General features: G+C 44.6%; 2 protein-coding genes and 1 non-coding gene across 6 annotated transcripts in view; all 3 read left to right on the top strand.

The window, feature by feature from the left end:
- The window catches only part of ATP2B2 (ATPase plasma membrane Ca2+ transporting 2), a 116,696-nt gene extending 115,599 nt beyond the window's left edge, over positions 1-1,097 (top strand). For 2 of the 3 annotated variants that reach the window (XM_042979511.1, XM_042979510.1), the window contains one exon: positions 189-1,097. In XM_042979511.1, coding sequence (XP_042835445.1) covers positions 189-500 — 312 coding nt within the window. In that variant the 3' untranslated portion in view covers positions 501-1,097. The remainder of the gene's footprint in view (positions 1-188) is intronic. The other variant, XM_042979512.1, reaches the window with a different exon arrangement.
- A 6,405-nt stretch (positions 1,098-7,502) lies between these two features.
- SEC13 (SEC13 homolog, nuclear pore and COPII coat complex component) overlaps positions 7,503-27,983 on the top strand; it is a 35,002-nt gene continuing 14,521 nt past the window's right edge. Inside the window, exons 1-5 of one of the 2 annotated variants that reach the window (XM_007075469.3) lie at positions 7,503-7,603; positions 10,924-10,968; positions 13,206-13,321; positions 16,295-16,446; positions 16,997-17,130. In XM_007075469.3, the coding sequence (XP_007075531.1) occupies positions 7,601-7,603; positions 10,924-10,968; positions 13,206-13,321; positions 16,295-16,446; positions 16,997-17,130 (450 nt within the window). In that variant the 5' untranslated portion in view covers positions 7,503-7,600. Of the gene's footprint in view, positions 7,604-7,909; positions 8,031-10,923; positions 10,969-13,205; positions 13,322-16,294; positions 16,447-16,996; positions 17,131-27,983 lie in introns of those variants that run through there. The other variant, XM_042979505.1, reaches the window with a different exon arrangement.
- Positions 22,835-22,937, top strand: LOC122236747. The gene has a single exon (XR_006214999.1). It is a non-coding gene; the product is annotated as a U6 spliceosomal RNA (small nuclear RNA).

The raw sequence follows: 27,983 nt of genomic DNA, 5'->3' as shown, positions 1-27,983 counted from the left end.
CATATAACCTGAGCCCCTCTTCCATTCTTCCCCCTCCTCCCATGCTCATAACACCCAGCGACTGTGGATTCCAGCCGCCTGCTGTGCCCTGACCCCTCCCCCCAACCCCTCCTCTGAGCCCCCCCCCAGCTTGGCTACTGGGCCCCCCACCCAGGGCAGTGCTTCTCACCCCTATGTTTCCCTTGCAGATTCGCGTCGTGAAGGCGTTCCGTAGCTCTCTCTATGAAGGTCTAGAAAAGCCTGAGTCTCGAACCTCCATCCATAATTTCATGGCTCACCCCGAATTCCGGATCGAAGATTCACAGCCCCACATCCCCCTCATTGACGACACCGACCTGGAAGAAGATGCCGCACTCAAGCAGAACTCGAGCCCGCCGTCATCGCTCAACAAGAACAACAGCGCCATCGACAGCGGGATCAATCTGACGACTGACACAAGCAAATCAGCTACCTCTTCAAGTCCAGGGAGCCCCATCCACAGCCTGGAGACTTCGCTTTAGCTGAGGACCCCGCCGCCACCCACCCCCGGGCCCCACCCATCCAGGCACCCAGCTCACCCAAGCAGCAACGAGCAACAACAGGAAACCAAATACTGGCGAGAAAACCAACATTTCCACCCAAAAGACCCTTTTTCTGGCTGCGATGCTGTTTGAACTCTTTTTCACTTTGAGGCAAGGGGCGGGATCTCCTTGGGGAGGGGGGGCTTGCGGGAGTGAGCGATTTTCCCAGAACAAGCCCTTCCCGGCTCCCGCCCGAACATGGACCAGCCATGCACCCGCCAGGCCACCACGTCCCCTGCATGAATGTACTGTGCACTTCCAGTCCTCCCCTTGTTTGGTTTGGGGGGGGTCGGGGAGGGTTTTTTGTTTGTTTTCTTAGGCGGGAACTGACAACAGACTCTTTTCTGAGACTATTTATCCAATCGACTGGTCTGTGAGTTTTTGAAATGCTTGCACAGCATGGTCTCAGTTGCATAGGTTAATTTAACAACTTTTTGAAACTGCAGAGCTTAACTCACCTAGTAAATTTGCACCAATGGAACCGAAGAACTTCATAGACACTCACAAGGTTATATCCATTTCTTTGTATCTATATCAACGTATACTTCTGCAAGACTGTATACGTCCATATAGATAGGTATACACACACACACACACACACACACACACACACAGATATATAAAGTTTTTTTGCCGGCATGTTGCCTTGTTTCCGCTTAAATGCTCTATTTTAACTTATTTATGTCCTAAAACAAGAATGTAATTTGTTTACAAACCTGTAGATAACGTCTTTGGCTATTTGTACGGTTTAAGAACACTGGTGGCTGAGATGCTATAAAGACAGCTCAGCCCAACAGACACTTCCCTGGATTGCATCCTTGATGTTTTACAATAGCCATGCTCTGATTTTTGCCTGCTGTTTCCGTTCAATTATGTCACTACCGCGGGAGGCTCAGGCAGACGCCAAATGCTACTGAGTGTCCATCTGGAGTGGGTTAACACCGTGCTCGTGCTCCGTAGACACAGGGAGAGGAGGAGAGAAGGCTTCCTAGGTTTGCAGCACTAACGGCCGGCCCGGCCCGAGGAGGATGACGGGGTCCGCCAAGCTCTGGTTGAAGACTTTTCTCTCGATGAAACTCGCTTGAGTTTACTAAGAGCATTTCAAAAAAAAGGTTCTCTTTGGCACTGTCTGTACAGAGATTGAGGTAGTGTTGCAATATTATAAATGCTACTGTGTTGATTTTTTTTTTAGTAATTTAGAGGTTTATTTACTTATAAATTGCAGCGTATAAGCTGTTGGCATACTGGATGAGGATCATTAAGGCCTGCTGCTTTTATTTTTATTTTTGAAGAAGAGTAGCCTTTTTCTCTGCACTATTTAGATCCGAACGAACCTTATGATGTGTATATTGAGATGTATTCAGTGTGATTTTTAAACCAAATTGTCTTCCTGTAGTCGCAATATATACTGTAGCCTTTTGACAGCAAGTCTCGCTTTCCCAGACAGAAAGCCATTCTGAAACCCTACAGTATCACAGGTGAGAAAAGGTGGTTATTTTCCCCCCAAGACAATAACAGCACTAGTAATCCCACTTAATGAGAGCTTATTTAATTGTACGTCAGCCTCTTAACTGCTAAGCACTTTGTGGGTATCAGCTTTTTTCATAAAAGAACTTTTGTATTTAATACAAAGTTTGCTTTGAGACTTTTCAGCATACAATCTTTTTCCATAAACTTGTACAGTGCAAAAGACATTTTGAATACCATGATCGATGACGTCCCATGCTTCGAGGAAAACCAAACACTTTTCCACCTCGCTTGCAAAATTCATTCCTCATACTGACCTTTCCCACAGTTGCTCTGTGTCAGCTCGGCCCTTCCCTTCTCCAGGCCCAGAGAATTCTTCCACAAACAAGATGAGAGCCACTCGGGAAAAGAGCCATAGTCAGCTGGGAGGGCCTACGTCTGGGTGGCTGTGAAGAAACCTGAGGGTTTGGGATCCCAAGTCAGCCCATCCCACCTGGCAAAACCTTCCTGGAAGGAGGACCTTCCGTGTGCGAGAGCATCACCTGATTGTCGTGAAGGAATATCTCTGAATGTACCCAGCAGAGGAAACTGCATCCCCAAAGGGGTGACCAGCCCTCAGATATGCTTACTGGATTCCAATACAAACACCACAAAAAGCCAGCCCACTGCTCGCCTGCCGAGAAAGTAGAGACCCGCACATGTAAAACATGGAGCAGCCTTGGAACACGGTGTTTTTTTGTAGCTTCCTTTCTCAAGGTTTTCCATCTCCCCACCTTCTTTGTTCCAATCTTGTGTCCATGACCTCATTCCACGACACCAGGAAAGCTGTGCTTGCACACCCATGCTCCCTGTTTATTTGGAGCCAGGACACAGGGAAAAACAGGAGGGGTTTCTCTGAGTGGAGCCTAGCTTGGAGAACAGGGAGCAGCGGAATAACGGAGGACACCCGACATTAGCGTTGGTCTTTTCTTGTCAGGAATGATGGATGCTCACACAGACACACACACACACACACACACACACACACAGAGGAAATGATTGGTTTGTCCAAACTCACTGTAGTACATAAAGCTTGCACTCTGCGTCCTATATCTAGCAGCATGGGGTACGTTTGGCAGTCCACCCCATTAGGGGGTAAATAATTTATGACCATTCATCTGTTTTTATGAATTTTTTTATCTAGACAATAACTGTAAATAAAGAACTCACCGTCTCTGTTCATTTAATACTATGCAATGGTTATGCTTCGATCGCTGACTCTTCTTACTGCCGCAGTGTGATTCTGAAATGTCTGTGGTTTTGAAAAAAAAAAAGGGAAAAAAACAAAATCAAACAGAACACAGTAAATATATATTCTGTAATGTATATTTTTTTCTAGTTTGGGACTGCACCATCCACGTAGCTTCTTTTCTGTCCTCTGGACAAGGGCTCCAGGAGAAGGTAGCAGATTCATTCTGAAGTCTAAGTTCAGCAATTTGTCTCTCCCAAACAGATGAGAGAAGAGCGAGGGGCCCAGTGAGTGACCCCTGATGCTGGAGAATCACCCACTTTTGAAGGTGGGCAGGGAGGAAATGTCTCCTCCCTGCCACACAGGCAGCACTTTCCCTAACTCAGAAGCAGCCTCGATTGCTCCCACCACCTCACCTCACCCTGGCCCCTTCCTCCTTTGTCCCAACTGGAGCACAGAGTTGACAAGAGGGAGGGTGCCCTGCTTTTGAGACCAGACCAGTGGCAACAATGGTACTGGGCCGAGGACTCTGGACCTGTCTCAGCCTGGGTGGCTTACCCCTGGAGTAGCCACTCTTCACAGCCATGTTGAAATGCCCCCCCCCACCCCCGCCCCGTACCACCTACTGATGGTGTATATAGATGTGGGCCTATTTCTGGAATTTCTCTTCTGTTCCCTTATCTGGGTGTCTCATCTGGCACCAGCCATACAGTTTTACTTACTGTCGCTTTATATGTTTAATCATGTGATAGGATAAATACCCTTCTCTCTCTCTTTTTTAAAACAAAACTTGCTGGTTACTGTCTCACAGCTGTTCTTTTAAGTAAACTTTAAAATGTTGCCAAGTCTTCTTCCAGCCCCAGCCCTTCCCCCACCCCATATACTAGGCCCTGTCATTCTACGTGCAAACATCTTCCTGCCATTGTAAGCACTGTTCACTCAGGGTCGCTAAATAGAGTGTCTCAAAAGGAGAAACAAAAGGAGTGTCCTAAATCTTGGGGGGAGGCCGGATGTTTCCCCCAATAACATCTCATCTATACCCTAAGCAAGGGTGTCAACAGGAGAGGCCACCAAGTCCCCTCCCAATCTCAGTTTGGGACCCAAAGTCACCCCCCCTTGGTTGTGCTGGGGTGGACCCTCCACCTGCCCCAGTCCAGAAGAGAAAGAAGGCTCTCTCCCAGACCTGGAGCTACCTGATGCATGGCCCAGTTGTTTGTATTTCTTATCCTCCTCCTGGAGACACATTTATTCCCATCCCCCTTTCCTGAACTGCTTTTTTTTTGGGGGGGGGGTGGTGTGGGGAGGGAGTTCACTTCCTGTTCTTTGTCCAAAGTTTTCTCAGTGGTTGTATGATAGGTCCTCTGGGATGCAGCCATTTCTTTCCTGGACCTTCACGCCACCCTTACCCTCTGCCCATTCTTGCTCTACTTACAGGAGGCTGTCAGCTAGGTGCACTGTGACGTGCCTCCTACCCAAAACTCTCTCCCTAGTGTCCGAGATCCCATCAGAAGATGGGAGGGGTGCATTTCTTGAAGGCTTTGGGTCTTCTAGAGCCAAGGCCTAAATCAAACAACAGCAGAAAAATCCCCAGGTCTTGTCCAAGTTCTGAAGCAAGCTCTCCTGATTGTGATGTAGAGATCCTACTCACCCAAGTACAGGGAAAGGGATCCCAGGACCTGGGTATCAGCCATCACCCCCTCCAACAAACACAAGACCTTTGAGGCTGCTCTGGGACCTTCTCAGCCCCCGAAGTCTGTTTTGTAACGCCTGTGGTGCTCTCCCTCCGGACCTTTCCTCTCGGGGGTCGCCACACTTTGCTAACTCTTGTGTGCACATATTTTATAACAGAGTAGCGAGGAAATGGTGCCGTTCCAGCTTCCATGAGCTGCCCGGGCTCCGGGGGGCTCTGGGGCAATTGGGGCTGGGAAGTGACTGTGCTCTTATTGTACACTCTTTATTTCTCTGTATCTCTGGCTTGTGCTCTTTGTAATTAATGGGATTTGTCTGCCTTTTCAACACTATACTGAGCAATAACAATAAATGCACACGTGGAAACACAGACACGGTACACATCACAAGGCCTTTTTCCGCAGGACAGCTGGGTCCTCGTCCTCTGTGGATTTGAACTCGGGAAAACTGAGTCTCTGGGAGGGAAAGGCACTTTGCCCAAGGGTGCATAGCTCAGTGGGTGTCTCTCTCCTTCCATCAGGCCACACCTTTCAAACATCCACCATTTGAGGGAGATAAGTTTAACCTGCCTTTCATGAAGAACAGTGAGCAGTCCCAAAAAGAAAGACTTTGGGGGAAGAGGCCTCAGGAGAAGGAGGAAGAGATTTGGGGACAGAGGGTCTGGGAGGTAGGGGCACAAATGGGGGAAAGCTAAGAATGGCCTGATTTGAGGCCAGTCCAGGATCAACTGGAGGGAGGTGACAGGAGGTATGGACAGAGGATGTAGGTGGCATCCCTTACTGGGGATGGGGGAGGCAGAAGGGAGCCTGGCACCCTAAGAATCTGAACTGTGCAAACCTCTGCTAAGCATTAGCAGAAAACAAGAATGTGCCCAGACCAAGAGATGGTCTCAATGTTAGTCCAAAGGTTGAGGGTTACACATGCACACCTCCCCCCACCAACACACACACACACACACACACACACACACTAAAGGCCAGCCTTTCTCAGGGAGAACTGATCTCCAGATCAAGCACCATGAGCCCATTCAACTTCCAAACAGTTTCGCATCCCAGGGTCCATTTACTCCCAACATCAACCTTCAGCGTAGGTATTATAATTTCCACCTAACAGAAGAGAAGACAGCACCTCAGAGAGAGTGCTTCTCCCACCTAGAAAGGAGAAGATACACAAGTGATCCAAGTGGTCATGATGCCAGAATTGGCACTCAAAACTTCTATATTACAGTGTGCTTCAGTCCTACCAGCAAATACCTTAATGAATAAGAAACAATTGCATTGCTTGTCCCAAATCCACAATCTCTCCAGCTTCAATGCCTACACCAGGGAATTCCTTTAATAACAACTATATTATTTGTATTATATCAAAAATGTCATTGTCCCCATTTTCCACTCGAGAAAAACAAGGCTCAGAGAGAAATGATGCACCCAGAGAATCAGTGGTGCAGCTATAGACTGAAGGCCAGGGCTTGTCCCTTGAAGAACAGGAGACCCAAGCGCCCTGCCCCCTTTGTCCCTTAGCTCCACCGCCAACATCCCTGCAATATTTCTCCATTAGAGGGAAATAATCTTGAAATCTGGGGTGGGGGCGGAAGGATGAGCCACTGCTTGGAGGCCCAGCACTTAACTCTTTAACACCACACAACTTTGGCCCCTGCTCCAAAGTTCCTTGATGCTCTAGGTCTGTCACACTCTTTGAGCCTTAACATCTTCTCTCCAGCAGTGACCATCGCCAGCTAGAATTCTTCCATCTAGTGTCAAGACAGAAACTGAGGGATTGTGACTTACACAAGGGGAGCCTAGACTCCACCCTAGGTCACTGGACTCATTAACGCCATGAGAGGTCCAGGGCTGCCTGACCATGTGTGGCTGAGGGGAGCTGCCGGGCTCTGTCCAGCAGTACTGCATTCTCATTGTGCTTGTAGGAAGCCCGGGACCTAGGGGTTGGGGATACTGGGGTTTAGGTACTGGGCTGTAGCCGCAAGAGCCTAGCTGAGATCCCTCCCTGCCTGGGGTATCCACCTGATGGACCAGATTCACAGGATCCCAGGACTGTGGGGAAGGGGCAGTTTGGAGGCGTTGGTTCCTCCCATGGCTTGGAGAGGGCAGGGTGAGAGGGCTCAACCTCTGGTAACTGGCATCCCCTGGCCTTCATTGCCTCCGGTCCCAGCTTTGGGTCCTGAGGAGGGACTAACAAGAAAGCACTAGGACCAGTCTACCCACTAACCCCAAAATTACTCTCCTACGATGTTCATCCTAAGGCCGGTTGGACCCAGAACCTGCAGGGAGGGAGGTGAAGCTGTAGTTATGAATCCTTCCTTTCGTGTACGGATCCCAGCAAAAGGCAAGGGCTCTTCGGGAGAGAAGACCTGCTACAGTTGCGGATTCCAAAAGCCCCGGGACGAGCCGGGCCTTGGAAACCAGAGCCCCACCCCTTTGGTCTCGTGCGCTCCGCACGCAGAAGGGGAGTGGCCTTGGGAGGGCGGGGTAAGGCCCGGAAAAGGCACGGACCTTTCGTAAGAGCGGAGCGCGTTGCTACCCGGAGGCTCTAGAGCCACGGCCCGACTGCCGGCCAGCCCGGCGCCGGAAGTGAGCTGTTCGGGGGCGCCGCCGGGAGCTGCCACGTCCGAGACCGGGAGCTGCCCACCGTCGCAGGCATGGTGAGTGTGGGGTCCGGGGATGCGACCCTCCCGGGTTCCACTACCCTGCTGAGGTTCAAGCCCCAGACCGGGGCCATTCAGCTCCCCTTCACCGCTTCGAGGTTTGCGGGGCTCTGGTCCTGCCCCTCGGAACCTTTCGGAGGGGCAGGCCAGAGGGAGGCCTTAGAACCTCTTGGAACTATGCGGACCGCGTTGCTGCCGCGTCTCTTGCTCTTTCTTTTTTCTTTTTTTTTTTCTCTTCCCCCAACAAATGAAAACAAAACCCAGAACACCGTAGGTGCTACTGTATCCTGAGCCCTTAGTAAGTTCCAAGCGTTGTCCATAATCTCCGCCTGCTAACAGCCCTGCAAAATAGGTGCTGTTATTATCGACACTTTACGCATGAGGAAGCTTGAGGTTCGGAGAGGTGAAGCCTCTTACACCACTGGTAAGTGGCAGAGCTGAGATTCGAACCCTCTTAACCAGTCCTTTCCACCACCTACCACCACTCCCAGCAGAGATGTATGCGGAACAGTTGTTCGGTGTAGGGCCGGAAAGTACGATGGGCGCTTCAAGAAACTGGTGTGAGGATGAGCTTTTAAATGACTGAGGGTAGGGGCTCGATTTTTTAAATCTCTGGCATCCAGCGTACAGTCATTCCACATTTACTCTTTGAGTGAATGACTGAATGGTAACTAATGAATAAAATCATGTCGCTGGAGACTGGCACAGAGTAGGGGGAATACAGTAAACCAGTGCTCTCAGGACAATGGGTGTGCTTGGACACACCAGAAGTCAGGACACTGGGTTTAGTTCTTGGTCTGCAGGGTTTGACATTAATCATCTCTTTTGGCCCCTCATTCTTCAGCTGCTGAGTAGAATCGCTCATGTTCTGATACTCAGCACTCTCTAAATGAAATTTTAACTCTTCAGCCGATTGGGAAGAACTGAATTGTTTTAAGGGCTGCCTCTTACTACTTAACAAGGACCAGACAACGTGAGGTGCTCAGGAAGAAGGACCTTTTTTTAGAAAAGAGCTTAAAAAAAAAGAAAAAGTCACTTCTTCAGAAGTGCGGTTCCCACCAATCCTGGCTGGTGGGTGAGGGTGGTTAAAAATAAATGCTAGTTATTCCTGAGACCCTTTGGTGACCTGGGGCAAACCTACCAGTAAACTTTGTTCCTGACTCTGCTTAGCCCTCAGCTGCTGATTTAGGGAAGTCAGTATAACAACTACTTTATATTGTAGATAGACAGCCTGGTCAGGTGGAAAGCTTTGTGCGCTGAGAATTAACAGGTGGGGCTGTTTTTCCAGCTCCGCCTTTAACTAGCTCTTTGACTTTGGCTAATGCTCTCTCTTCTGGGTTTCTTCATTTCCTTAGTTATCAGATGGCTCCAATTAATCCTGCCCTTTGTCCTTCCCGGTGCATCTGAGAGAGTACTTTGTAATCTAGACGGCTTGGCAAGAGTAAGAGAATCTTCATCTTCCATACTTGCCTTTGCAGATCTTAGAGGTCTGCTTATTAGGGAGCCTAGAATTTGATGAGAAAACTGGTGCTTACTTGTTATGTACCTTTTGAACTGCTCTGCAACTGTCCTTTTCCAGTCTCCACTTTTCCAAAAAGTCAAATCAGACTTTATACCTTCAGGGCTTGTACCAGAAAAAAATGAAATGGGAGAGGTGGTAAGATATACCAGTTCCAGGGTGCCTCGGCAGCTCCGTTGGTGAAGCATCCAACTCTTGGTTTCCTCTCAGGATCTCATGGTCATGAGATCAAGCCTCAAGGCAGGCTGCACACTGGGCGTGGAGCTTGCTTGGGATGCTCTGTCTCTATTCCTCTGCCCTCCCCTGCTTGCTCGCTTGCTCTCTTTCTCTCTCAAGAAGGAAGGAAGGAAAGAAAGAAAGGAAAAAGAAATACAGTTCCAAACTGAAACCTCCCTTACAGTCCTTTTCTGTCCCAAGAATTTAAATAGTGGTTGAGCAAAGTAAAGTTGTCTGGTTTTGTTCATTTATTCATTGAGCAAGCAGTCACTGGGTTCCTTTTGGTTGCAAAGCAGTGTGCTTGGGTGATTTGAAAAGATTCAGAACTGTGGACGACACAGACCCTGGTCCAGGGAGTTCATCTTGTGTTAAGAGAAGAAAAGGGTGTAAAGTGGGGGCACCTGGGTGACTCAGTTGGTTAAGCGTCCGATTTCAGCTCAGGTCATGATCTCAAGGTTTGTGGATTCAAGCCCCGCATCAGGCTCTGTGCTGACAGCTCGGAGCCAGGAGTCTGCTTCAGATTCTCCCTTTCTCTCTCTGCCCCTTACCTGCTTGTGTGCTTGTGCTCTCTCTCGCTGTCTTTCTCTCTCTCAAAAATAAATAAACTAAAAAAAAAGAAAGAAACGATGTAAAGTGTAGTAGACATTAAGTGCTTAAGATACTCAGAGGAGTCCAGCAAGTTGGGGAATCTTGGAATCTTCAAGAACAGGGGCATAATTTGAGCTGGACCTCAAAGAGTGAATGGGAGGGTGATGACCATGGCCGCTGTGTTCCAGCCCTATAAGCTGCTCAACCCTGGATCCCAGTAAGTGAGGGACTAGGATCTGTCACAGGTGGTGGACCAGGGAGCAGCTTCAGGAGAAACTTGAATCGGCTCTCCAAATCTTAGGTATTAACTCTGTTATGTAAAAAACTGCCTGTAACGTCAGAAACTCTGTCATCCAGGAAGGGAACAACAGCCATAGCTCCCCCAGGGTGCCTCTTTACCCTCAAACGTAGCCAGGACTGGTTGCCATTCCCCCCACTTTTGCTCATATTAGTCCCTCTGCTTGGACTTTCCTTTTTTCCCCTGTGCCACCTGGCAAATTTCTCATCATCTGACCCCCAGTTCATGTCTACCACCACCAGCCCCTCAGGCTGCTATGGTACATGTAAACTACCGTTAAAGTACTTATCTTTGCATGTCAGGGTTAATTATGTGCAACATTCTTGGGGCAAGAAATACTTCTTTTCTTCATTTTTTAAAATACTTATTTATTTTGAGAGGGAGAGAGCACGTGCCCATAGAGAGTCCTAAGCTGTTGCACACCAGCAGCACAGAGCCTGACGTGGGGCTCCAACTTACTGTAGGTCATGACCTGAGCCGAAATCAAGAGTAAGGTGCTTAACTGAGCCACCCAGGTGCCCCAAGAAATACTTCTTACTCATTATATCTCCATTTCTTGGCAAAAAGAACATACTGAAACTAAATGTTTAGTGAATGAATGAACAAATGCAGGCAAGAACTTTAGAGATGACTGATAGATTTAATTTGCATTCTAACTGCCATCTGTTGATTTACCAACTGTATCTTTGGTTTTAGGTATCGGTAATTAACACTGTGGACACCTCCCATGAGGACATGATTGTAAGTATTCCTTTAGCCTTCCCTCACGCACTGTGCAGGTGTGCATTTCAGTGCAGGGGAGCATTTCTGTTGATCATCCATAAATCCAGTGTGGCTTTGCACCCTTTAGTGAGGCTGTAACCTCAGGATATGGTTATTCTCCCAGAAGTGGCTGCCACATTGGCAGGACTCTGACATTCTGGTCACTCTATAGTGGGAAGAACCTGGGAATTGTTTATAGCTCAAGGCCCTCAGTCTTTAGGCAACAGAGCAACCTGCTCTGAGATGAAGGCTGCGTAGGTGCGAAGGTCTGACAATGGTTTTCCCACATGCCTTCCTCCTACTGCTACTTCTTAGCCCCATAGCAAAGAGGGCTGAAAGAAGAGAGAATAGGAAGGTTACTCAGTACAAAGGCAGAGAGCATTTACCGCGAAATTCCAAAGCAGAGCCAAGGTAGGACTACCACAGACAGTGGGCCGGGCAAAGCCCTTTGAACCAGAACTCATTAACTCAGGGCGTTTCCTGAGAGGCAAACACGGGGCTCGGTATCAGAGGACAGGGCAGTGGAGAAGGTCCAGAGATTAAAGTCTCTAGCAGCAAAGATGCAGACTCTCCTTCATGCAGGGCCAAGCAGTCCAGGCCCAGCCTTTGAGCAAGACCCTGTTCAGTAAGCTTACAGCATTTCCTCCCTGCCCTCACAACCTCACCAGCAATTGCTTTTGGGCTTCTGAGATGTTGCCTGGTCTCACGGTGGTTGTATATCTTTTTTGGATGCAGTCATGTGTTGGTCTAGCTGTAAGACCACACCTCCTTGGAGACAGCATGGTACCTTGGGTAAGAAAATGCAGTCTGAGACTCCCACCAATTTCTTAACTTTTCTGGGCCAGCACTGATTTCCCCAAAGGTAAAATGGGGAAAATAATGGATATGCTACCTGCTTGGGTAGGTTAGATTTGAGAAGCAGATGAGGCATAGTAGTAATGACTAATGTTTGCATGTTCACTTACTGTCAGACTCATACTAAATACTTTCATTCAGTATCTCATTTACCCTTCATAACAACTCTTAAAGCAGATGCCACCATTAGCCCCGTTTAAAGAGAAGGAAACAGGTTTAAGGAGATTATGTCATTTTTCCAAGGTTGCAAAACAGGTAAGGTAAAGAGATAGGATTTAAGTCTGTAGGTACTATGCCCTACTTCCTGTTGAAGTGTGTGATGGCACTCTGCAAGAGAAGTGTCCAAGAAATCTATCTTAATACTTGCATTGCCTGCCTTCCAAGAAGCCAAGACCTAGAAGAGTTGAGGGGGTGACTTCCAAAGAAGAATCAGGACGTTTTCCTCAGGTAGAGAGAGAGGTGGGGAAAGAATGTTGAAGCAGACAGAATGCTTCTGTTGAAAAAGTGGAATTGCTCCTGAATACCATAAGAATGATAGCTGATAGTTCCTAAAACCCCCAAAATGAGACAACTGAAGAAGGTACCTTGGAATAGGCAACAAACAGGAAGGACCAGGATGTTCAGTGGGGCAAAGCCTCATCCTTGCACCTCAGAGGAACCAGGGAGACAAGAGCTGTGGGCAGGGACCAGCCCTAGGTCTGGATGGACAGTTAGCATCCAGAAGGTCCGTTCATTGGTGGGACTAGTGACATTTAAGGCATTGGTGAAGAGTCTGGGGTACTGGGCCTACTACTAGGAAAAAGGTCTAGTAAAAATCCAGGAACAAAGGTCCACAAAGGATCCAAGGCCATGGTTGGAGGAAGGAGCCCAAATGTCTGAATAGAACCTTGTGTCCAGGCCCAATGTGCATTTTGGAGGACCTCACTGGGGACTACAGGCAGTCTTAGGCTGTTCCTTTGGATCAACATTAGCCCTGGGTTCTGGGGCTGAGCTGAACCTCCAGGTATCCTCCCCGGTAGCCCACAGAGCCTCAGAACATGGTGGGGCCTGATGAAGGAAGAAGAGGGAGGCTAGCCAGTCAGCGTTTTGTCTCCCATACCCACCCTACAGAATAGGATGGAAAGGACTTTCCCGTGTCTGTAAAGGGTCTCAAAGCAGCTAGGTATGGTTTTTCTTGTCCCTTCAGAAAGACAGTGCCTGTCAGAGAAATGGGAATGTTGGGATGCTGGCCTGTTGCCTGATAGTGATGCTGCTTTGAGGTTAATTTCAGGTAAATTTTGGTCCAAACTAGACTGTCCTGGTGACTACCCCACCCCCACCCGCCCAGCCTGCAGGCTTCCTGAGCTATCCTCCCTTTGCAGCACGATGCCCAGATGGACTACTATGGCACCCGCCTGGCAACCTGCTCATCAGACAGGTCCGTCAAAATCTTCGATGTGCGAAATGGAGGACAAATCCTCATCGCCGACCTCAGGGGGTGAGTGCAGCCACACCTGGGCAAGGTCTCAGAGAATGGTTGGGCTTCTCAAGAATGGCAGGAAAAGCTAAGAACACAGATCAGAGGAGCCCCATGGTGCAGTTAGCAGAGAGAACACCCAGGTCCCAGCCAAGTGACTGCCCTCAGCAGACATCCCGGGCTGATGGATCCAGGAATAAATCCCAACTTTGCCACCCAGATACTCACTAGAAGACCTTGGGCAAGGCCTTCACCTGCTCACCCTCAAAATGGGCTGATGCTGCCTCCTCCCAGGCAGGGCCTGCTCACCACGTGCTTTCGATAGCTACTGCTGCCTTTAAAAGTGGGAAATGACCTTCCTTTGTTTAGCCAACTTGATCTAAAGTGGCCCTGAAAGGCAGAAATGTAAGAATAATGTTAATGTAAAAATGCATTAGTAATTATATAAATCCCATAAATTTGCCTATTTACCCATAGCAGATATTCAGTAATATTTACAAATGTTTGATTTATTCTCTCCCTACTGAGATTCTTTTTTTTTTTTTTAAATATGAAATTTATTGTCAAATTGGTTTCCATACAACACCCAGTGCTCATCCCAACAGGTACCCTCCTCAATACCCACCACCCATTCTCCCCTCCCTCCCACCCCCCGTCAGTCCTCAGTTTGCTCTCAGTTTTTAAGTCTCTTATGCTTTGGCTCTCTCCCACTCTAACCTCTTTTTTTTTTTTTTTTTTTCCTTCCCCTCCCCCATGGGTTCCTGTTAAGTTTCTCAGGATCCACATAAGAGTGAAACCATATGGTATCTGTCTTTCTCTGTATGGCTTATTTCACTTAGCATAACACTCTCCAGTTCCATCCACGTTGCTACAAAGGGCCATATTTCATCTCCCTACTGAGATTCTTGAGATCCTGGCTGGTTTTTGTGGCCACACTTCTGCTTTCCCTCATTCCACCGCCTTTCAAATAAATGGGAGTTCTTGACCTGGATTCCATGGATCTCCAGTGTTCTGTGTATAGAATTCAGGGGTTGGTGAACTGGGGCTGAGGGAAAAAAATCACATCTTTATTTTCAGTGACTCAGATATTTAGCATTTCCTTCAACCTTGGAGGTAGGCTGGAAACCACAGAAGTCAGAGCACCTGTAACTTTATTACCAGTAGAAGACACACATGGTTTCATATCACATTACAGTTGTAGCTGTCTCAGAGTAGCACTTACACTCATCACTACTCTGAACTAAGAGTGGCTATTAAACTTGCCACTAGAGTTTATTAATGTGCTAACTGAGAAGTACACGTATCACTGTATTATAAATCGTTCTTTAACATTTCACTAACTGTATTGTAGTATAATTAGATTTCCTTTATAATCCTAGCTTGTTGTATCCATTATTCTGAAAAGGGACCAACCATTTCCTTCACCAGACTGCACAGAAGAAATTAAGAACCCCTGACAGATAGGGGCTCATTACACGTTTGTTAATTAAAGAAGGCATAACTTGGGGCGCCTGGGTGACTCAGCTGGTTAAGCGTCCGACTTTGCCTCAGGTCATAATCTCACAGTTCGTGAGTTCAAGCCCCACATCGGGCTCTGTGCTGACATCTTAGAACCTGGAACCTGCTTTGGATTCTGTGTCTCCCTCTCTCTGCTCCTCCCCGACTCATGCTCTTTCTCTCTCTTAAAAATAAGCAAATGAACATTAAAAATTTTTTTTAAGTTTTCTATATAAAAAAAAAAAGAAGGCATAACTAAGTAGCCTTCTGGGGAGATGGGCCTAGAAGTTCCCCTCTTCCTGAGTGTCAAAAATTGAGTAAGGGGTCACATGCTACTTTCCCTGGCCAGCAGCAGCCCATGGCTGCACAGAGAGGTGCCTGGCTGCCAGCTCTAGCAGAAGCGGGCACGTCTGCTGTTACTCAGTCCTTTCTGCCCTGTTTTTCTTAGGTTCAAAAGATGTGCAATATTACAGGAATAAAAAATCCACACACCCTTTCTTTATTTTGCCTCAGTTAAAACTATGCTAGTTGTAGGACATTTGAGTCTTCTGTGAGTTTGCTTGGCAGCTCCTTTGTGGGGACTGGGAATTGTCCCAGCCAGAGGGAGGAGGACACTTTGAGTGGGGTAGAGGAGTGAACAAGGAACAGCAGTACCAACTAACAGGCATGAGTGGTTTTTTCTTTTCTTGTGCCCAGCACTGTTCCAAGCTTTATATGTGAGTTATCACCAATATTTCCCCTCATGAGCACGTATGAAAGAAGCCTTGCTCATATCTCCATTGGGAGACTAAGCCATAGAAAGGGCATGGCCCTTGCCTAAAGTCAAGCAGCTAGTGAATGGCGAGTGGGTGTGAAAGAGCCTGGGCCATCACCTCTGCCGTGCCGCTGCTTTGTGCTTGGTGCCCACCCTTCCCTGCACCTTAGAGACGGTCCTAGTACAGAGTCTAGCACTGCGTGTGTGCTCAGATAGTACTTACCAGGTGAATGCATAAGATCAGAAGAGCAGAGACATGCCCTTGAACAAATTAGAAGAAGAGTGAAAAATATGAAACAGATACTCAAGACTTAGCCATTGTGGAAGGATGAGTAGCAGTTCACTCTGTAAATACTTCCTGAGTATTTGTGGGTGCAAACCCTAGATTGATCAGTGCACAAATGAATAGACTGAGAGGTTTCTCCTGATGATGGCAGGTGTAAGTGGTGTCGGCTGCACTGCGGGATGAGGGAGGGAGGTTCTGCCATGTAGGAACAAAGAGGCTAACTTAGAGTCCTGACTTGCTTTCAAAGCCTCTGTGACCTCTTTCACGTCCCAAAAAAGGTCCCTTTTGGCGGTGACATCCTATAGTTCTCCCTTATAAAATTCTTAGGTGGCTCTGTCCTAAGATACTGTATCTGCCTATCAAGGAAGGCATTCAGTTGGGTCCAAAGTAGTGGCTGGCAGAGCACCGCAGGTTCCTGTGGCCCATGTGAGCCGCCTCTGATCCTCTCCCCTTGCAGTCACGAGGGTCCTGTGTGGCAAGTGGCCTGGGCCCACCCCATGTATGGGAACATCCTGGCATCCTGCTCCTATGACCGGAAAGTCATTATCTGGAAAGAGGAGAATGGCACCTGGGAGAAGACACATGAGCACACAGGCCACGACTCCTCAGGTACCGTGAGTGTGGTAGGAGCGGGTGGGCGGGGCCTTGCACCGGTCGTGGCTGAAGCTCACTGGTGCCTTTCCCCTCATGGTGCTCCTTGTTTATCCCTTGGATTTGGTTGGTTTTTCTCCTGTCTGTGTGCAGCAGAGGTAAGGCGCTAAGACCTAAAGCCAGTCTAAAGCAAATCAAGAAAGGAAAAAAAAAAAACAACACGGTGCATTTTTTTTTTTAAGTTTATTCATTTTAAGTACTGGCCTTTATTCTCAGATTATTGTCCTACTTTTTTTCGTATTACTTTTTTATTAATGTAGTGTTATATTGGTTTCAGATGTATATTATAATGATTCAGTATTTCTATCCATTACTCCGTGCTCATCACAATAAGTACACCCTTAATCCCCTTTATCTATCCCACCCTGTCCTACTTTTTGTAAAGGTAGACTATAGTTTATGAAGTTATAATAGTCGTAGGTGATGGGTTTTTTAAATCTTCTTAATTGACAAAAGTGAAACTTCCTCTTGGCAAATTCTGCTAACTGTGCCTCCCTCCTTCCCACAGTAAACTCTGTGTGCTGGGCCCCCCATGACTATGGCCTAATCCTCGCCTGTGGGAGCTCGGATGGGGCCATCTCCCTGCTGACATACACCGGAGAGGGCCAGTGGGAAGTGAAAAAGATCAACAATGCTCACACTGTAAGTCCAGACTCTGCCTGCATGTGGAGGGTAGCTCTGCTACCTTGCCTTGTGTCTCCTGGAAACTCCCTAGAGAGTGGCAGGAGTTGTGTCATTGCTCTGCGGGGGGCTGGGAAGGACTGATGCTCAGACTTGTTTGGTGGGGCAACTTCAAGCCGCTTTGCTCTGAAGTCAGACAGAGGCGGCATCCAGGGAGGCCCCAAGCTGCACCAGCCTCATTCAGCCCAGGACAGGGTTTGGCACAGATGCCTTCTTGCAAGCTCCCAAGTCAGGGAGGGCCAGGGCACTGGCAAGGTGGTAGTGGCAGCCTGCCTACCTGCTACCTTTGCCATGGACGCCTCAAGTTAACGTGCTTGCAGTGGTCATTGGGACCCCCTCGAACTGAGTGGTGTTATAAAGAGCATCATAGGAATTCAGTGCCTTGCATTTCCATTCATTGGATATTATGGTTGAAATAAGAAAGCACTATGGACAGTGGAAGAGTGTCTCACACCATTTGAGCCCCTACTGTGTGTCACGTAATCCTCACAAACATTTGTCAATGAAAGAAGAAATTATCAAATTAACAGATTTGCAAGGTAAGCCGTCCTGTTCCCATTTTATGTTGACACAGAAAAGGCTTAGAAAAAGTAAACGACTTAGAGAAGGTCCTGTGTCAGCGTTAGAACCCAGAATCTGTGCCTTCTCGCTATATAACAGTTCCAACTTTGGTGGCCCCAGATTCTTCTGCAGTCTACCCAGATGGAAACTTGGTAGCTCTCAAGTTTGACACTGTACTTATGCACCTCTCGAGTTTAAGAGATCCACAGCCTGTTCAGCCCTCAAGGCCCCAGGAGCCTGTGTCAGGGTCTTTACTTGAGATGCTTGGATTCTTATCTGCTGACTAGCTTGCAGAAATGAATAGGGTGAGCGGCTTCTGGGAAGATGGTGGGGAATGGCATCATAGCTTTTCAGTCTTTCCTCATCTCTCTGTAAAAACCAACAGAGCAACTAGGTAGCACAACCAAAAACTCAGTAACCACATTTACAACAGAAGGAGGTAACGAGGTATTTCCACAACCTCCAAAGTAGAGGCAGAGGGAAATAAACTACCAACAACCAAAGGCCTTAGGGTATTGGTATCTGAGCAGGAGGAAGCAGGAAGCAATGGAGTGCCTTCTAACTGACAAAGCAGCCAACCGTGTTCACTGGAAACCATAGCTGGCCAGTGTAAGAACAGCACCTGAAACTGAAAGAAGTTTTGCCTTTTTTTTGTTTTTAAATTAGTATACAATTTACTTACAAAATTCACCCCTTTTTAAAATATACGATTCTGTAGTTCTTAGTATATTCACAAAATTGTGCAATTATCACTGCTGATTTTCAGAACTTTTTTATCACCCCAAAAAGAATCCTCCTTAGCAGTCGCTCTCCACCCTACCCCCAACCTAAGCAACCACTAATTGACTTTCTGTCTATGGATTTGCCTATTCAGGACATTTCGTATGAATGGAATCCTATAATACAGGCAGATCCTATAATACCTCAGAGCCATTGTGGGTTTGGTTCCAGACCACTGCAGTAAAGGGAGTCGAGGAATTTTTTGGTTTCCCATTGCATATAAAAGTTATATTTACACTCTCCTATGGTCTATTAAGTATACAGTAATAGCATTGGGTCTAAAAAACTATGTACCTTAAATAAAATGTATTGCTAAAGAATGCTAAGCATCATCTGAGTAGTCAAGTTGTAATGTTTTTTTGTTTTTGGGGGGGGGGGTTGGGGTTTTTTTGTGTGTGTTTTTTTGGTTTTTGTTTTGTTTTTTATTTGCTGGTGAAGGGGCTTGCCTCAGTGTTGATGGCTGCTGACTGATCAGGGTGGTGGTTGTTGAAGGCTGGAGTGGTGGGGCAGTTTCATAAAAGAAAACAGCTTTGAAGATTCCCACATCTATTGATTCTTCCGTTTATGAACAATTTCTCTGTAGCATGAAATGCTGTTTAATAGTATTTTACCCACAGCAGAACTTCTCTCAAACTTGGAGTCCATCCTCTCAAACCCTGCCACTGCCTTATCAGCTAAGTTTATGTAATATTCTAAATCTTTTGTTGTCATGTCAACAGTCTTCACAGCATCTCCACCAGGAGTACATTCCATCTCAGGAAACCACTTTCTTTGTCATCCAGAAGAAGCAACTCCTTGTGTGTTAAAGTTGGATCGTTTGATTATAGCAGTTCAGTCTCATCTTCAGGCTCCACTTCTAGTTCTCTTGCTCTTTCCACCACATCTGCAGTTATTCCTTCCGCACTCTTGTTCATGTTGTTATTTTGATTTCTTCCCATGAATCACAGATGTTCTTAATGGCATCTAGAACAGTGAATCCTTTCCAGAAGGTGTTCAGTTTACTTTGCCCAGATCCATCAGAGGAATCACCATGGCAGCCACAGCCTTACAAAATATATTTCTTAAGACTTGAAAGTCAAAATTACTCCTTAATCCATGGAAATTGCTGAATGGATGTTGTGTTAGTAGGAATGAAAACTACATTAATCTCATTGTCATTAATCTCCATTAGATCTCTTGGGTGACCAGGTACATTGTCAGCAGTAATACTTTTTTTTAACTTTCATTTATTTTTGAGAGAGAGAGAGCACAAGCAGGGGAGGGGTAGAAAGAGAGGGGAACAGAGGATCTGAAGTGGGCTTCATGGTAACAGCAGAGAGCCCGATACAGGACTCTAACTTGCAGACCGCAAAATCACGACCTGAGCTGAAGCGGGACACTTAACCGACGGAGCCACCCAGGCTCCCCCAGGCAGGGACATTTTAAAGGATTCTTTGGGTAATATGTCTCAACAGGGGACTTAAAATATTCCATAAACCACATTGTAAACAGATGTGCTGTCATCCAGGCTTTGTTGTTCCATTTATACAGCCCAGGCAGAGTAGATTTAGCATAAATCTTAAGGACGCTAGGATTTTCTGCATGGTAAATGAGCACTGGCTTCAACCTCAAGTCACCAACTGCATTAGCCCCTAACAAGAGAATCGGCCTGTCTTTGAAACTTTGAAGCCAGGCATTGGCTTTTCTCTAGCTATGCCTAGATGGCATCTTCTTCCAATAGAAGGCTATTTCATCTACATCGAAACTCTGTTTACTGTAGTCACCTTCATTCATGATCTGAGCTAGATCTTCTGGATAACTTGCTGCAGCTTCTACATCAGCACCTGCTGTTTCACCCTGCACGTTTATGTTATGGAGATGGCCTTTTTTCTTAAATCTTAGGAGCCCGCCTCTGCTAGCTTCACACTTCTGTGGCTTCCTCACCTCTCTCAGCCTTCACAGAATTGAAGAGAGTTAGAGCCTTGCTCTCAATTAGGCTTTGGTTTAAGGGAATGTTGTGGCTGCTGGTGTTATCTTCTCTCCAGACCACTAAAACCTTCTCCTTATCAGTGGTGAGGTGGTTTCACTTTTTTATCATTAGCATAGTCACTGGAGTAGCACTTTCAATTTCCTTCAAGAACTTTTCCTTTGCATTCAGATGTTGGCTCTTCGGTGCAAGAGGCCTAGCTTGTATAGTCTGTCTCAACTTTTGACATGCCTTCCTCACTGAGCTGAATTATTTCTAGCTTTTGATTTAAAGTGAGAGACACGTGACTCTTGCTTTCACTTGAACAGTTAGAGGTCATTGTAAGGTTATTAACTGGCCTAATTTCAGTGTTGTTTGTGTCTCATAGGAAGATCCAAGGAGAGGGTGAGAGACGGGGGAACAGCCAGTTAGTGGAGCAGTCAAAACATGCACATTTATCAATGAAGCTTGTCATTTTATATAGGTGTAATTCATGGCACCCTAAAACAGTTGCAATAATAACATCAAAGATTGCTGATCACAAATCACCATAACAAATATAGCAATGAAAAAGCTTGAAATATTGTGAGAAGTACCAAAATGTGACAGACACAGAAAGCGAGCAAATGATGTTGGAACAATGGCACCAATAGACTTACTTGACACAGGGTAGCCACACACCTTCAATTTGTAAAAAACACGGTGTAACTGAAGCACAATGAATTGGAACACAATTGAATGAGGTATGCCAAATGTGCTCCTTTGTGACTGGCTTCTCTCATTTAACATGTTTTTGGGATTCATATCATAGTATGAGTGCTTTATACCTTTGTATGATTGTGTGATATTCCATCCTGTGAATTTATGTATCTCATTTAGCCGTTAATGGACATTTTCAGCTATTGTGAATACTGCTATGAACTTTCATGTATAAGAATTTTTGTGAGCATATGTTTTCAGTTTTCTTGGGTATATACCTGGGAGTAGAATTACCAAGTCAGATGGAAAGTGTTTAACTTTTTGAGTTTCCAGGTTAATTATACCATTTTACATGGCTTCCAGCAGTGGACAAGGGTTTTGGTTTCTCCACATCCTTGCCAAATCTTACTGTCATCTTTTTTTGTTTGTTTGTTTTGTTATAGCCATCCGAGTGGGTGTGAAGCGGTACCTCACTGTGGCCTCAGTTTGCATTTTTCTAATGACTAATGAAGTTGGGCACATTTTCATATGCTTACTAGCCATCTGTATTATCTTTGGAGGACTGACTGGGAGGGGTTTAATACTTTGTCCTACCAGTTGAGTGCAAGCCCCTCACCCTGGGAAAGACTAAAGGGACTTGTAGAAATCTGACCTTTATGACCCACTAAGGCTTGTTTCCACGACAGGGCCCCTGGTGAGGAGAAACTACTAGAAATCAAAATCGAGCAGGAGAGAGACACAGAAAAAGGAAAGCACGGATGTAGACCAAAGTCAGGGAGGGGAACAAAGCCAAGAAATCTTGAAAGCAAGTTGTCATATTTGTCAGCACATTTATTAACAAAAACAGACTTCTCAACCTAGAAAGGCTTCCCTGGACCTCACTTTTTCAGGACAACTAATTTCACATAAAAATAACAAAAGCATTTGAGGTGAAATTACATAAATTTTAACTCACAAGAAAGGGAAAGAATATAGAAACTGGTTTGGAGGCTGGTGGGCAGCATGTTATCATGGAAGTTTCTAATTTAAGAGGGGATGTAGTTAGGTAGGCTCTAAGGGGGTTTTGGTATAATAAACTATTTGAGTAATTTACATTGTTCTGAATGTATGTAATATACATTAGGAATTTTTAGGAGCTTTATCCTTAACTAAATTCTTCAGCATTCTGAATGTTTTAAAGTTATTTCTTAGGAAAAAAATTTTCCAGGGAAGAAGTTGTCAAGGGATAGGTGAAATACATCATGGGGATTCAGGAGGGCACTTTTGATGAGCACAGGGTGATGGATGGAAGTGTTGAATCACTGTGAAACTAAATATAATACTGCGTGTTAACTAACTGGAATTAAGGTAAAAACTTAAAATTAAAAAAAAAAAGAATATACAGAATAACATCCTGACAAGCAATGAAAGAAAGGCATGCCCACAAAACAGAATCAAACTCTCACCTGCTATTTCAAATCAAGCTAAGAAACATTTTTTAAATGATACAAGGTGTGAGAAAAATACCATAAGTCATAATTAGAAAAACTTCAAAATGAAGTGACAGAATTTAGGAAAAAATCAGAAATGAAAAATTATTTCAGTAATAAAGACTAAACTGGAAAGAATACAAGAGCAAATAAACACAACAACAGATAATGTCTTAAGATAAATAGATCACGAAGAAGAGGAAATTTCTTCTTGCTTTGGCAGCATATATACTAATATTGGAACAATACAGAGAAGATTAGCATGGCCCCTACACAAGGATGACACACAAATTCATGAAGTGTTCCATATTTTTGGAATACTACTCAGCCATCAAAAAAAAACAAACCTGAAATCTTGCAACGATGTGGATGGAGCTAGAATATATTATGCTAAGCGAAATAAGTCAATCAGAGAAAGACAAATACCATATGATTTCACTCATATATGGAATTTAAGAAACAAAACAGAAGAACATATGGGAAAGGGGGAAAGAGAAGAGAGAGACACAAACCACAAAAGACTCTTAATGAGGAGAACAAACTGAGAGTCGCTGGAGGGGAGGTGGATGAGAGATGGACTAGATGGGTGATGGGTATTAAAAAGAGCATTTGTTGTAATGAGCACTGGGCGTCATATGTAAGTGATGAATCACTGAATTCTACCTCTGAAACCAATATTGCATTGTATATTAACTAAAATATAAAAAGAAAATAAAATCGTATTTCTTAAAAAAAAAAATGAAGAGATAGGGGTGCCTGGCTGGCTCAGTTGGTTAAGTGGCCAACTTCGGCTCAGGTCATGATCTTGTGGTCTGAGTTCGAGCCCCGCATCAGGCTCTGTGCTGACAGCTCAGAGCCTGGAGCCTGTTTCAGATTCTGTGTCTCCCTCTCTCTGACCCTCTGCTTTTCATGCTCTGTCTCTCCCTGTCTCAAAAATAAATAAAACATTAAAAAAAAATTTTTTTTTAAATGAGATAAAAAGATTTTGAGAAGAAAGTAGACAGGCAAAGATCAAACATGAATATGAAGAACTCCTGAAGAAGAAAAAAGAACAAATACTAAAAACTAATTCAAGAAAACTATCTTAAAATTTTAAAACAAAATTTGAAATTGCATTTTGAGAGAGCATGCTCTACACTTAAGAATATCAACCCAGGGGCACCTGGGCGGCTCACTGTTGGTTAAGCATCTGACTCTTGCTTTCAGTTCAGGTCATGATCTTATGATTCAAGGGATTAAACCCTGCATCAAGCTCTGTGCTGACAATGCGGAGCCTACTTGGATTCTCCTTGAGCGTTGTCTTTCTCTCTCTCAAAATAAATAAATAAACTTTAGAGAAAAAAGAAATCTCAACCCAGAGGGGTGCCTGGCTGGCTAAGTTGATAGACCATATGGCTCTTCTTCTTAGGGTCATGAGTTCCAGTCCCATGTTGGGCATGGGGTCTACTTAAAAAAATAAAATGCTTAAAAAGTATCAACCCAGAATCACTAGCATAAAGGACATAATTGTAATAAAATTACTGGCCTTTAAATAAACAAAATCGTTTGGGCATCCAGGGGAAAAAAGCCATGTGACTTACAAGGGAAACAAAATTAGATTTTCAGTAGACTCTTGAACAGCAATGATCCATGCATAGAAAAAAAAAATCACAATAATCAAGGAAAGAATGTGTGGGCCAAGGATTTATAACCAGCAAAACTGACTTTCAAGTTCATACAAAAGATCATAGCAGCTTTAAAAGCCAAAAACTGGATATAATCTACATGTGAATGAATCAAATTGTGTTTTGTCCATACTATTGAAATGTTCCTTAGCAATGAAAAGAAATGACTACTGACACACATAAGAAGAATGAATTTTAAAATAATTACACAGAGTGACAAAAATCAGATTAAAAAAATTCCATTGATCTAAAATTCTAGAAAAAGTAAACTAGAGTGACAGCAGATCATTTAATTTTGGGGTAGAGCAGGGCTAGGGGAGGGATTAGGAAAAAGACCAAAGGAAACTTTGAGGGGCAATGGATAGATTTATCTTTTGTTTTTCAGTAAAATACTTTTTTTAAATCACCTCTTGTTTTTACTGAGGTATCATTGACATATTTTTATTTCAGATTTATAATTTAATGATTCAGTATTTGTATACATTACAAAATGATTACCACAATAAGACTAGTTAACATTTGTCACTGTATATAATTACCCCCCAAATTTTTTCATTTGAGCTTCCAACTTCAACCCAGGTCATAATCCCATGGTTCATGAGTTCGAGCCCCACGTCAGGCTCTGTGCTGACAGCTCAGAGCCTGCTTTGGAGTCTGTGTCTCCTCTCTCTCTGCCCCTCTCCTGCTCACACTCTGTCTCTTTCTGTCTCAAAACTAAACACTTTTCCAAAGAAGACACGCAGATGGCTAACAGACACATGAAAAGATGCTCAACATCACTCATGTCAGAGAAATACATATCAAAACCACATTGAGATACCACCTCACAGCAGTCAGAGTGGCTAAAATTAACAACTCCGGAAACAACAGATGTTGACAAGGATGTGGAAGAAGGGGAACCCTCTTGCATTGTTGGTGGGAATGCAAAGTGGTATAGCCACTCTGGAAAACAGTATGGAGGTTCTTTAAAAAATTAAAAATACGCTACAGCCCAGCAATAGCACTCCTAGGAATTTATTCAAAGGATACAGGAGTGCTGATTTGAAGGGGCATATGTACCCTAATATTTATAGCAGCACTATCAACAATAGCCAAATTATGGAAAGAGCCCAATGTCCATCAACTGAATGGATAAAGAAGATGTGGGGGGTGTGTGTGTGTGTGTGTGTGTGTGTGTGTGTGTGTGTGTGAGACACACACACACAATAGAATACTACTTGGCAATGAAAAAGAATGAAATCTTGACATTTGCAGCAACGTGGATGGAACTGGAGGGTATTATGCTAAGCGAAATAAGTCAGAGAAAGACCGGTATCTTATGTTTTCACTCATATGTGGAATGTGAGAAACTTAAGACCATGAGGGAAGGGATGGGGGAAAAATACATAGTTACAAACAGGGAGGCAAACCATAAGAGACAGAGACTCTTAAATACAGAGAACAAACTGAGGGTTGATGCGCGGGGTGGCGTGGGGGGGGGGGGGTGGTCCAGGGCAGGGAGGGGAAATGGGAGATGGGCATTGAGGAGGGCACTTGTTGGGATGGTAACTGAGTGTTATATATAAGTGATAAATCATGGGAACCTACTCCCAAAGCCAAGAGCACACTGTATATACACTGTCAAATTATATTTAAAAATAAACACTTAAAAATTTTTTAAATAAAATCTAAAGTTTTTTCTTGTGATAAGAAGGACTTGTGAGATGTGCTCTCCTAGCAACTTGCAGATAGGCAGTATAGTATTACCTATAGTCACATCTCTGTGACTTATTTTATACCTGAAAATTTATCTTTTGACTCCCTTTTACACACCTCACACCCCACTTCTGGCAACCACCTATCTGTTCTTTGTATCATCTATGAGCATGGTTTTTCTCATGTTTGTCTTCTTTTTTTTTTTTTTTTTTTTAACAGATTCCACATATAAGTGAGATCATACAATGTCTTTCATGCCCTCAATGTCTGTCCATGTTGCAGATGCCACAATTTCATTTCTTATGGTTGAATATTCCGTGTGTGTGTGTACATACACCACGTTTTTGGGTTTTTTTCATTCATCCATCGATGGACACTTAGGTTGCTTTCATGTCCTAGCTATTGTAAATAATGTGCAGGGCACATGGGGTGGGGTGCAGATGTCTTGTTGAATTAGTGTTTTTATTTTTGCTTTTTTAGATAAATAACCAGAAGTAGAATTGCTGGATCATATGTTAATTCTATTTTTAATTTTTTGAGGAACCAACCTCCTTACTGTTTTCCACAATGGCTCCACCAATTTGCACTCCCACCAACAGTACACAAGGGTTACCTTTTTTCCACATATTCAACACTTGTCTTTTTGATACTAGTCATTCTGACTGGTGTGAGGTGCTATCTCATTATGGTTTTGATCTGCATTTCTCTTATGATGAGTGATGCTGAGCATCTTTTCATGTGTCTGTTCATCAGTATGTCTTTGGGAATTGTGTATTCAGGTCCTCTGCCCATTTTTAATCAGATTATCTATTCGGAGGTTAAGTTGCATGAGTTCTTCAGGGTAACATTGGCCTCCTAGAATGGATTTGGAAGAATACCTTCCTTTTCTATTTTTGGAATAGTTTGGGAAGGCAGATATTCATTCTTTAAGTGTTTGGTAGAGGGTCACCTGGCTGGTTCAGTTGGTGAGCATGCAACTCTTGATCTCTCGGGTTGTGAGTTTGAGCCCCACATTGGGTGTAGAGATTACTTAACAGTAAAACGTTAAAAAAAATAAATGTTTGGTAGAATTCACCTGTGAAACCGTCTGGTCCTAGACTTTTTTTGGAAGTCTTTTGATTACCAATTCAGTTTTATTACTAGTAATCTGTCTGTTCAGATTTTGTTTCTTCAGTCTTTTTTTTTTTTTTTTTTTTTAAGTTTATTTATTTTTGAGACAGAGAGAGACAGAGCATGAACGGGGGAGGGGCAGAGAGAGGGAGACACAGAATCGGAAGCAGGCTCCAGGCTCTGAGCCATCAGCCCAGAGCCCCATGCGGGGTTCGAACTCACAGACCGCGAGATCGTAACCTGAGCTGAAGTCGGCCGCTTAACCGACTGAGCCACCCAGGCGCCCCTCTTCAGTCTTGTAAGATGTCATTCAGTCTTGTAAGATGGTATGTTTCTAGGAATTTATCCATTTCTTCTGGGTGGTTCAATTTGTTGACATATAATTTTTCATAGTAGTCTCATAATCCTTTATATTTCTATGGTGTAGGTTGTAATTTCTTCTCTTTCATTTCTGATTTGAGTCCACTTTTGATCATTCTGGCCAAAGATTTATCAATTTTTTTTTTAATTTTTTTAAAGAACCAGCTCTTTCATTGATCTTTTCTGTTGTAGTTTTAGTCTCTATTTTATTTATTCCCTTTCTGATCTTTATTATTTCCTTCTTTCTACCACCTTTGGGCTTGCTTTGTTCTTTTTTTTCTTTTTTTTTTTTTCCCAAAATTCTTTTAACATTTATTTGTTATTGAGAGACAGAGACAGAGTGCGAGTGGGGGAGGGGCAGAGAGAAGAAGGAGACAGAATCTGAAGCAGGCTCCAGGCTCTCAGCTGTCAGCACAGAGCCCGATGCAGGGCTCAAACTCACGGACCATGAGGTCATGACCTGAGCTGAAGTCGGGTGCTTAACCAACTGAGCCACCCAGGTACCCCTAGGCTTTGTTTGCTCTTTTTCTA

The sequence above is a fragment of the Panthera tigris genome, chromosome A2, assembly GCF_018350195.1.
Source record: "Panthera tigris isolate Pti1 chromosome A2, P.tigris_Pti1_mat1.1, whole genome shotgun sequence".
NCBI lineage: Eukaryota > Metazoa > Chordata > Mammalia > Carnivora > Felidae > Panthera > Panthera tigris.
Note: the sequence above shows the minus strand (reverse complement) of the source record. Positions and strands in the feature narration are given on the sequence as shown.